The sequence below is a fragment of the Mobula birostris genome, chromosome 8 (genome assembly GCF_030028105.1).
Source record: "Mobula birostris isolate sMobBir1 chromosome 8, sMobBir1.hap1, whole genome shotgun sequence".
In the NCBI taxonomy this organism is placed as follows: Eukaryota; Metazoa; Chordata; class Chondrichthyes; order Myliobatiformes; family Myliobatidae; genus Mobula; species Mobula birostris.
In genome coordinates, this window is record NC_092377.1 from 47,188,598 (window position 1) to 47,200,747 (window position 12,150).

Here is a 12,150-nt window from a genome sequence, read left to right on the forward strand (position 1 = left end):
GGAATTGGGATGTTATGTTGAAATTGTACAAGATATTGGTGAGGCCTAATTTGGAATATTATGTGTAGCTCTGGGGACCTACCAACAAGAAAGATAACAATAGGACTGAAAAAGTACAGCAAATTTACAAGGAGATTTCTGGGATTTGAGGACCTGAGTTATAAGGAAAGATTAAATAGGTTAGGACTTTACTCAAGGACTCAGGTACTTCAATCAGAAGGTGGTGCGAATGTGGAATGAGCTGCCAGTGGAAATGAGTTTGATTTCAATATTCAAGAGAAACTTAAATAAGTACATAGATGGGAGGAGTAAGAAGGGCTACGATCCAAGTGCGACTAATCCAGATGAGATGAGACAGAATAACAGTTCGGCTGGACTAGATGGACTGAAGAGCTGGTTTCTGTTATTAAAAACCAATCTGGTGCACTCGTGTCTTTCAAAGGATCAAACTTGTATAGCTACATATTGAGAAATTAATACAACACACTTCAATGTTTAAGAAGCTGTGTTTTTAATTTATTATTTCCCTTACCATGGAACATAATGTGGAATGCAAAGGTTACAAAATTCTAGTCAGACAACTTTACATGTACTTATTACGTTTCAGCTAGGTCTTATAATAGAAAAAAAATCAAATCTCTCCTGTTTCTGAGAGATTCTGCTAAAGTCAAAGGTCAGAAACCTGATGGTACCAATGTCAAGGAAATCTTTTATATATAAAAAAAACTGCTTTGCAGAATTAGAAATTTGTAATACATTAACTGTAATTTACTTTTATGATAATGTTTCCCATTAAATTTTTATTTCACTACAAATACTGAGTTGTTTGCAGCAGAGCTATCCAATCTACTTCCAAAAACTGTTGAAATGGTTAGGGTCTGTAATGCAACAATTTGGGATATGTAAATTTTAAAAGGCCTTTTGAAGTTAGAACTCATGAAATAAATCAAGTGTATTCATCTGAAAATTTCTTGTAACCAGCAATTATTCTTATCCGCCTCTTTGACATTGATACCATGTTGTTTTTGAGAAATGATACCTTTCCCTGTACTTGTGACCATGTAGTGTAAGCACAGTGCTGATATGCCTTTAAAATAAGAACACCGAAAGAGGAAGAATTGGTCCAAAGGATTTTGAAATGAGTCAAAATCATCCACTTTGGTAAGGTACAAACTAGAAGTTCCCAATACAAAAAATTTGGTGGTGCATTGTGAACAATAGTGATGCAGTGCTGTGTTACAACATAATAGCTCCACGATAGTTTCTTCAGGTTTTTGTAGAATACTTTTAGTTTTCACATAATATGATTTATTCTTTGACAACTGATATGTTTCACTTTAAGGATCTAATTGCTATCTGGTGGAGCTCAATCACTAAACCCTTACAAAGGTCTATCACATTAAAAAGAAACTCAGAATGCCTCATTCTGTTTTGTGCCAGTACTTTGTCCTGCCTCGTCCTTCCAAGGACTTGGAGATTGCATAGAATTTAGATAAGCAGAAGAACTGGCTTTCACGTGAACTACTGAGTACAAGGCCTTTATTACAACATGACTTAAAAATAGGCTAGGCCAATCAACTTATTTGGGAAGAGAGTAATTAAAGATTATGGCTCATACTAATAACCTGTTCCCTTTTCCATAAATTAGAATAATGTTGTTTATGTTGTCAAATGGAAGGTTATTTAATTAAGATTTCAAGCTGACTGGTTTCTTCATCTGCATTCTCTGTCTACACAGCACAATGTAGTTCTTAAGCTTCTTCTACAACCAAAATTTTCCTTTTGTCTACTGGCATTATTGCTAATTTTAGTCAGGGTATCAAATGAAAATGTGCTCAGATGTGTCAAATTATGTAACTGGCTGTAGTACCCATGTTCCATGTAAAAATTAAATATAGTTCATAATATAAACAAATGTTTTAGTAATCTTCCTTCTATGTAATATATTCAAAATCTGCAGCATTTTTGACTTGGGAAATAATCTAAAGAATGTAAATTAATGCATATATACTCACAAGCTGATATCAGCCGCACCCTTGTCCTAGGTTTGCTCTTGATCTTTAAAATAAATGTTAATCTGAAGCAACCCAGAACGAAGAATGCATAGATGGGAATGGTATTTGCATTACTTCAATATACCTTTTTAAGAAGACATTTGGTGCAAAAGGTTATATATAAATTAGAGCAGTTTACAATAGAACTCAGCCAACTGAAGGCCCTAACAAGTATACAACAGGCTCAGAGTTGAGGGAGGGAATTCTGTCAGTTTTTGTAACAGTGCTAATGCTAGAATTTAGTGTGCACTCATACAACCATAAACAAGTAATACTGCCAAGAAATAAAATAAAATCTTTAAACTTAATATTTAGTGTACAATTTTGGTGCAAGAGAATACTGTAGCAATAAATGTTCTTGTTAGTTAAAATCTAAACTTCCATTGTAGTGATGATAACTCACAAACTCTGATCCTGACACAAAGCCTCAGTTTTCTTGTGGCGTGGAGATGTGGCCACTTTTGTTGGTGACTGCGAGGCTGTGCTTTGGGGCTCACTTCCTGCTTCAGCACCAGCAGAGCATGATGCCAACTGCTGGACTGCAACAGTTTTTTTTCTGCTTAAAAATCCTCCTTCAAATGTACACTTTTTCTTGTTTTCAAACTTATCAATTTCTTCTTCCTGCATCTTTTTCCTGAATTCAGTCACACCTTCACCTGCTTTTGGAGTCTCTAGCGTCCCATCCAGACTCCTGCTTCCCCACGTCTCATTCCCTTGGCTCTTTCGCTCACTAATAATATAGTCTCCAGTTCCAGGTTTCCTTAATTTTGGCTCCCCTTCCAGCTGTATCGAAGACTCGCTTTCAGAACCGGTATTTCCTTTATCTAATATATTTTTATTGAATGTGAAAGGTTGAAAGTCTCGGTAACTATGAAAGCTTTCTGTTCGCCTTGCTCTTGCTAGCAGCGGACTCTCTCTGTATGGCCTCACAGAACCATAAGTTGCTGTCTCATGAAATACCTCCGAAGTCTGGAGCTGAAGACTGAGGGATAAAAATTTCAAACAAATCAAATTACTTCAAAGCAAAATTATTAAGTATTTCACAAATATTACAGAATGTTACAACATCCAATAAAATACTGTTTAATTTCTGCCATTTATTACCCATGATCTTTAATTTTTGCACGATTCCTCTGATCTAACTTTGACTGCTCAAACAGTCAAAGATGGATTCAAAGTTGTGAAATTTGTTACGTTACCCTAATTAAATAGAGTTAACAGAACAAAAGTAAACATGGACATGTTTATGATTGGTCTGCAATAGACTGAAAACTCCAGTTGAGGTATAAGACATCGATGCCCAAGGTTGTATTTGCTTTGAGTTTAATCTTATTCCTCCTTTTTATAGTTGGACAAAAACAAGAGCATTTCTACTTTCATCAGAGGGTTTGTGCTTTATCATGCCAAATCAATAAATATTTGGAGAATAGGACTCAAGTTAGTTTGAAGCAGAATGAGGATTGAGCCCACAGTTGGAGAACTATATATTGTTCTGGTCCCAGGACTATAAGAAAAGTGTGATTATACAGGATGGGGTGCAGAGAAGAGTCACCAGTACAGTAGCAGGCATGCAGTGTTTCAGTTACTAAAGGAAAGAGTGAATAGACTTGGCTTGTTTGTCCTGGAGTGGCCTGACCGAAATATGAGTGGTGTGTGTAAGGTAGGTAATAAGGAACATTTCTACAGCAATGTGCAAAACAAAAAGGGCAAAAATTTTAAGTACGAGGTAGGAGATTGAATGGTAAACTGAGGAAATTTTATTTTGCACCCTGCTAGTGGTACAGACAGGTACACTCACAATATTTAAGTGAACACCTGAAATGTTGTGACCGAAAAAGCTATGAGCTACATACAGGAAATTGGGATGATGCCAAGCGCTAAAGGCCTCTTTCCTTGCTGTATAACTGAAGTTGAAAGATGGGAAACAAGAAAACAATGACAGATGAAGGACTTTGTCCCAAAATGTCAACTCTTTATTCCTCTGTGTAGGTGCTACCTGACAAACTGTGTGTGTGGCATTTCAGTGGTGGGGGGGCCGTTGAACATGTGAGGTGATGTACAAAGGAAATGGATTAATTCAATCACATAACCTTTCACTTTATGGAAAAATGTGTGTATATAATACACAGCTCAGAAAATTTTTAAAAAATAAACATTGTTTTTTGAACTTCACTTGACATGCGATACTAGTGCTCACAGTGACCAAGCAGCCCTGTTAGCAATCTCGTTCAAGGTCTCTCAGCCCAGTATTGCAGTGCACAGTTGCACCATGTTTATTTGCTTGAGTCAATTCTGTTTTTGATGCAAGATAAGGGAGGCTATTGATAACTGGTGAGTGCTGTATTGTGAGGATGTTAGGCTGATGAGGAGCGTTGAATGGGCTCACCCAACTTGGGTTGTGACATTAGCCCCTCCCAAATGTCATCCTCCTAACTTCCCCATGGGAGTGAACAAACTAATTATGACAAATTTCAATGAATCAGGGTTATATGCCATTTATTTTTCCACCCTTGAATACTCACCAACACAAACTTTGTGGGCTATGGTCTATGGAAAATATACAGGTAATAAGTCTAAACTCTTACTATAAAGCATAGATAATTGAGAAGGGGAGCAAACCATTGTACAAGAATGTTTCAAAGCCTTTAGCAGAATTGCTGCAGCTTTTTTATGACCCTTAAAATTAAAATCAGAGAAAGAACCCGCCCCCCCCCCCCCCCCATTTCTAATGCCCATTGGAATTGTCTGTTTTCTTGGAAGAATCAGCTCCTGCTGCTAAAAGCTAGTAAATAAAATAATCTGCTTGATAGCTATTACCTTGAGCTTGACTCCCGCAGTTTGGTCTGTTGTACGAGTGAGGCAGCTGGACTGATGTTGGGAGTAACACAGCGGGATGTGCTTAGATCACACTGATCCAGCAACTTCAACAGCTCTTCTTCTGTGGGGCCTCCAACATCTACAATAGAGAATTGATTTTATGAATTTCACTGCAGTTATATATAGGATATTAAGAGTAATTCTATAGAGTATCTCATTTAACTGTACCCTTGCAATACAATCTATTGTAGATACATTTCAGCTATACTCATGAAAAATTATAGCATTTCAACAGCACCAAATGTGAGACCATTATTTACAATGATTTATTTACAATTATTTACACTGTACTGCTGCCACAAAACAAAAGATTTCTCAACATGTGTGACAATAAACCTAATTCTGATTCTAGTGACAAAATAATAATTTGCTTTTTAAATAATGGCTATTTACCTGTTACAGATTTCATTAATGGATCCAATGATCTAACCACATTGTTTAAATGACAACTAGCAAGTATACATCTGAAGAAAGTTCCAACAACCTCTCATCACTAATACAATATTGACCTACTATCATAAACAGCACGTGGGAATTTTTTTATGAAGTAACATCATACTCTGACTGCAGAAGCTAACAAGGTTCTGCAGCTTAAATGAAAGGCAGCCTTGATTTTTGAAAACGAAATAATTCAAAATCCATTTATTAGGAATCTCTGGTTATGATGTTAAATTTTGATGGAACTTTTCAATTCCACACCTATCCACTTTCTCAAGAATGTTGTTTGCTGCCGGTATCTGTAAAGACTAATCAAATTGTTTAAGCAGAGGATTCTAATCTCTGCAGCCAATTATCAACAAATAAGAATTGATCTGCACTAGCTTTTTTTGCAGCAGCTTTCACCGTACCTCTCTCTTCCCCTTTGTTTACCATGTCCATGGCAGTTGTCAGGTCCCACATCTGAATACTCCCATTACCATGGCCTGTGAAGAGATACCGCCTTGGTCGAGAACCCATCCGACTAGAACCTTCACATTCCCTCACAGTAAATGCGGTTATTGTCATGCCATCCACTGCCTGGATCTCACAAATCCTGCAATCAAAATAACATTAGGATTTATAATATAAATCATTCTCCAAAATATAGCAAGAAGTTTATTTTGCTAATGGATTACCTTTTCCCTGTAGAAGATAAACGAACAAACAGCTTATTTGTGACTGGAACAACTTTTTGAATGAAAACTTGTTGATCATCCCTCTCCCCAAAGGGTCCTAAAAACAGTAAAATATAATAGTAGAATACAAAACCAAAAAGTTTTGCTGCAATAGAAATTTAGAATTTATGGCAGCAGCCTAGAACTACCAGCGTTGAAATACTTAAGTAGCAGCACGAGACTTCTTCCACCATGAGTTGCCAAATGTTTTAGTCCAGAACTTGCTGATAGTTTGATACAAACTCTGCATGTTCCTGAAAATCAGACCTAAGCTATGATCTGACACTTTGTTAATTTACAAACAAGAAAAAAATCTGCAGATGCTAGAGCAACTCAGCAGGCCAGGCAGCATCTATGGGGGGAAAAAAACAATTGATGTTTTGGGCCAAAGGGTCTCAGCATTTTGTGTGTGTTGCTTTGTTAAATTTAAATGGGGATTGCAGGACATGATCAAAATGAATTATAATATATAGTTGCTACAATCTTAATAATTTTCAAATATCATCAACATTGATAAAAAAATCTCTTGAAATATTTACTGATGGTGAAGTTGGAAATGGAGTTCTCAGTGTGAACGTTAATGGCAATGGTTTGATCTAACGCGCACTTCATCTATGCTCAACTATTCAGGAAACCCTCTTCCAGTCCATCAATGCACTTTTAATGCAAGACAAGCTTTTGACTGTACAGGGGACGATGCTAAACTAATTCTTTTAGGCTAAAGATGCAAATAACAGGCACAGGTAGAAAAACACTGATAGAACTTGCATTTCTAAGCAACACTTAATACTTAGAAATCTTCAACAATGTTTTTATTTTAGTGTCAATGGATCTATCTCTGATCCAGATATTTACCGATATCATTACCAGCAGCATAACTCCCATGGCTCTCAGTTTCCTCCAGTGAAAGTATTTTGAAAGATGCCAATGGAGTGGACCCTGGTTGTGTGGAGATCATTCCTCTGAATCGAGTGACTGTCCAAGTCCTCACATGGTTGTTATCAGCACATACTGCAAAACCAAGTCCATTTAATCATAAATCACTTCCATCAACAGAAGCAAAATAAAAACGCTTGAAATGGTTTGAGATGAAATAAGTGTTAATTTGCCAATGTGCACACTAAATCAAGTACAAGATCAAAATACCTGTATCCCTTCACATTAACAACTAGAGAATTGTAAATACATATGCAGAGAATAAAATTTCTTAATTCAATTTTTCATATGTAAGGCATTTCTTTTATGTTACTGCTAAGGCTAATGAAAGTGGCTTCTTTGTTATGTTAACTGCTGAGAAAGTGCTTCTCTCTCACAGCTTGTTTGGGTTATATTACTGATACAGCATTGTATTCATTTGCTAACCTATTTGGATAGATGTTATTCTTTCTTGTGTGTCTGTAAGCTATTGTTTCACAGGCTTTGGAGCAGAAGGCGATGGGGACAGAGAGAGGAGACGCGATGCTGTAACCTGGGCGGCGGGACGGACCCCGAGGCCCAGGGTGTTCGTCGAGGAGAGGAGACAAAGCCAGACTAATGTAGAGCATCTGGTCGACCACCGTGGTTGGTCCCAGGCGGCGGGTCGAGGAGGTCAGAGGGGATCGAATGGTGGAAAGAAGACTCCATTAATTGAGCTCCAAATGTTTTGCGTGAAGTGGTTGAACTTTGATAAGTTTGGTGCCTTTTACTTTCCTTTTATATTTTATCTCTATTAATTACATAGTTCCAGTAAGATCTATAAAGTGTAATAATTTAATCGCATATGGTCTATTATTTGGCGGGGCTAAAGCGCTTCCCCTAGATGAAAGTGAGCTGAGCGAGCCTGAGGCTTACCAGGGGGCTACACTTAAATACACTGAAGGCTTTGACATACACTATTGAAGAACTATTATTTATATGATCCTATTTGATAATGGAGACATTTTACATATACTATATTCATTAATAAAACAAAGTTGTTGAACTTTATGCTGGAGATTTGTTACATTTTATATGAATATATAAGGTTGCATTTTTAAATTGAATGCACTGTTAAAATATGAATCAGATTTGAAGAATCAGTCTCTTTATATTTGACATTGCTAAAGGGGAGGAACAGTCTGAAGATAATAAGTGTTGTTTTCTTAAAATAAAGAAATGTGTTCTGTTCTCTATCTTTAAGAAATTAAGGTACAAATTATTAGAAATACAGACATAAACCCCTTCAAATCCAAATAATAAGTTTACCTGAAACCAGATACTTTTCTGACAGCATGATTTTAGTCACTGGGCTACGGTGAACTGTGAAGGTCTGGAAGAGTTGGGGACCTGACCCAACAGTTTCAGGATGCTGGACTATTACACGTACTGCTCCAGAACTAGTCCCATAAGCAATCTCAATCCAATTTCCACTGACGCCTGTAAGTAAAGTAAAATACATTTGATGACCAAGTACTGGAAACAACTCAGTTACATTCAAAGTTTATAAATGGAACAATATGCAGTGAGATAATAGTTTTCTCATTTCCCTCTTCTCAATAAACACAAATATAATCATCTCAGGAAAGATGATTGCTCAAGCAGCTTCTTAAAAAGAAACTGATATTTTGACCTCTTATTCTGTGAAAAATATTTGATCACATCACACTTAAGATTTATAAACAGTAGAACACAATGGTTTAGACACCCATAACATACATACTTGTTTTGGGAGTGAGGTACACACTTAGTGCAGTTATGGCATCATTGGATGGATCATGATAAAGTTCAGTAACTAGAAGATCATTATCCTTCATCCTCAGAGGGAATTTTTGCATATCTGCAATGTTGAGAGGAATTAATAACATTACTAATGAATAACAATTTAAATGAAAAATTGAATCAATCAAGGGGTACTTTAATACTTACTTTTCTAGAAAATAGAAATACCATATTATCCCAATCAGAGTACAAACAACCATTACAATGTTTTATCTCTAATGCGCACTTTCACAACTGGTAACAGTCCTAACACAACAGCTTATAGCATCAACCAACAGGAATTCTGCAGATGCTGGAAATTCAAGCAACACACATCAAAGTTACTGGTGAACGCAGCAGGCCAGGCAGCATCTCTAGGAAGAGGTACAGTCGACGTTTCAGGCCGAGACCCTTCGTCAGGACTAACTGAAGGAAGAGTGAGTAAGGGATTTGAAAGTTGGAGGGGGAGGGGGAGATCCAAAATGATAGGAGAAGACAGGAGGGGGAGGGATAGAACCAAGAGCTGGACAGGTGATTGGCAAAGGGGATATGAGAGGATCATAGGACAGGTGGTCCGGGAAGAAAGACAAGGGTGGGGAGGGGAGGACCCAGAGGATGGGCAAGAGGTATATTCAGAGGGACAGAGGGAGAAAAAGGAGAGTAAGAGAAAGAATGTGTGCATAAAAATAAGTAACAGATGGGGTACGAGGGGGAGGTGGGGCCTTAGCGGAAGTTAGAGAAGTCGATGTTCATGCCATCAGGTTGGAGGCTACCCAGACGGAATATAAAGTGTTGTTCCTCCAACCTGAGTGTGGCTTCATCTTTACAGTAGAGGAGGCCGTGGATAGACATGTCAGAATGGGAATGGGATGTGGAATTAAAATGTGTGGCCACTGGGAGATCCTGCTTTCTCTGGCGGACAGAGCGTAGATGTTCAGCAAAGCGGTCTCCCAGTCTGCGTCGGGTCTCGCCAATATATAAAAGGCCACATCGGGAGCACCGGACGCAGTATATCACCCCAGTCGACTCACAGGTGAAGTGTTGCCTCACCTGGAAGGACTATTTGGGACCCTGAATGGTGGTAAGGGAGGAAGTGTAAGGGCATGTGTAGCACTTGTTCTGCTTACACGGATAAGTGCCAGGAGGGAGATCAGTGGGGAGGGATGGGGGAACGAATGGACAACAGAGTTGCGTAGGGAGCGATCCCTGCGGAATGCATCCTCCATCCTCCCGCCACCCCACTAGGAATAGGGTTCCCCTGGTCCTCATCTACCACCCCACCAGCCTCCGGGTCCAACATATTATTCTCCGTAACTACCGCCACCTCCAACGGGATCCCACCACTAAGCACATCTTTCCCTCCCCCCCTCTCTCTGCATTCCGCAGGGATCGCTCCCTACACAACTCCCTTGTCCATTCGTCCCCCCCATCCCTCCCCACTGATCTCCCTCCTGGCACTTATCCGTGTAAGCGGAACAAGTGCTACACATGCCCTTACACTTCCTCCCTTACCACCATTCAGGGTCCCAAACAGTCCTTCCAGGTGAGGCAACACTTCACCTGTGAGTCGACTGGGGTGATATACTGCGTCCGGTGCTCCCGATGTGGCCTTTTATATATTGGCGAGACCCGACGCAGACTGGGAGACCGCTTTGCTGAACATCTACGCTCTGTCCGCCAGAGAAAGCAGGATCTCCCAGTGGCCACACATTTTAATTCCACATCCCATTCCCATTCTGACATGTCTATCCACCGCCTCCTCTACTGTAAAGATGAAGCCACACTCAGGTTGGAGGAACAACACCTTATATTCCGTCTGGGTAGCCTCCAATCTGATGGCATGAACATCGGCTTCTCTAACTTCTGCTAAGGCCCCACCTCCCCCTCGTACCCCATCTGTTACTTATTTTTATGCACACATTCTTTCTCTCACTCTCCTTTTTCTCCCTCTGTCCCTCTGAATATACCTCTTGCCCATCCTCTGGGTCCCCCCCCCACCCTTGTCTTTCTTCCCAGACCTCCTGTCCCATGATCCTCTCGTATCCCCTTTTGCCTATCACCTGTCCAGCTCTTGGCTCTATCCCCCCCGCCCCCCCATCTTCTCCTATCATTTTGGATCTCCCCCTCCCCCTCCAACTTTCAAATCCCTTACTCACTCTTCCTTCAGTTAGTCCTGAAGAAGGGTCTCGGCCTGAAACGTCGACTGCACCTCTTCCTAGAGATGCTGCCTGGCCTGCTGCGTTCACCAGCAACTTTGATGTGTGTTGCTTATAGCATCAAAACTGAAATAGCATCACCAAGCAAGGAGAAGAAAACTTTACAGAAGCTTCTCGCAGTACCATCACTGTAACCACTACTCTGTTGCTACTGTTCAGTCATCCTCATGGTCACCACTGTTAATATCTGTTGATGCAGATATTAACAGTGGTGACCTTGAGGATGACTGAACAGTAGCAACAGAGTAGATCAACTGACGGGGCTCTAACTGCTTCTGCATAAGTCAGCCTATCAATGTACACAGAGTGAAGTAAACATTATGTAAATACCTGAAAGTTAGATTATGCAACACATTTTGGTCTGCCCATTGTTTGAAACAGGCCACATATAGTTTTGAGATCTTATCAATGCCAAACTGTATGCATTGACTATATAGCCTTTACCAATATTCACATAGAACATAGAAGACCATAGAAAACCTATAGCACAATACAGGCCCTTCAGCCCACAAAGCTGTGCCAAACATATCCTTACCTTAGAACTACCTAGGCTTACCCATAGCCCTCTGGTTTTTCTCAGCTCCATGTGTTCATCCAGGGGTCTCTTAAAAGACCCTATCGTTTCCGCCTCCACCACCACCGCCGGAAGCCCATTGCACACACTCACCACATTAAAAAAAAAACTCATCCCACGACATCTCCTCTGTACCTACTTCCAAGCACCTTAAAACTATGCCTGCTCATGCTAAGCCATTTCAGCCCTGGGAAGAAGCCTCTTGACTATCCACATGATCAATGCCTCTCATTATCTTTTACACCTCTATTAGGTCACCTCTCATCCTCCATCGCTCCAAGGAGAAAAGGCCGAGTTCACTCAACCTATTCTCTTAAGGCATGCTCCCCAATCCAGGCAACATCCTTGTAAATCTCCTCTGTACCCTTTCTACGGTTTCCACGTCCTTCCTGTAGTGAGGCGACCAGAATTGAGCACAGTACTCCAAGTGGGGTCTGACCAAGGTACTATATAGCTGCAACGTTACCTCTCGGCTCTTAAACTCAATCCCACGATTGATGAAGGCCAATACACCGTATGCAGAGTCAACCTGCGTAGCAGCTTTGAGTGTCCTATGGACT

General features: G+C 39.9%; 1 protein-coding gene across 2 annotated transcripts in view; it reads right to left on the reverse strand.

The window, feature by feature from the left end:
* Positions 1–492: 492 nt before the first annotated feature.
* Positions 493–12,150, reverse strand: part of kctd3 (potassium channel tetramerization domain containing 3) — a 93,569-nt gene continuing 81,911 nt past the window's right edge. For both annotated transcript variants that reach the window (XM_072265123.1, XM_072265124.1), the window contains 7 exons: positions 8,763–8,879; positions 8,309–8,479; positions 6,941–7,096; positions 6,047–6,143; positions 5,780–5,964; positions 4,872–5,010; positions 493–3,036 (listed from right to left, as the gene is read on the reverse strand). In XM_072265123.1, coding sequence (XP_072121224.1) covers positions 2,454–3,036; positions 4,872–5,010; positions 5,780–5,964; positions 6,047–6,143; positions 6,941–7,096; positions 8,309–8,479; positions 8,763–8,879 — 1,448 coding nt within the window. In that variant the 3' untranslated portion in view covers positions 493–2,453. The remainder of the gene's footprint in view (positions 3,037–4,871; positions 5,011–5,779; positions 5,965–6,046; positions 6,144–6,940; positions 7,097–8,308; positions 8,480–8,762; positions 8,880–12,150) is intronic.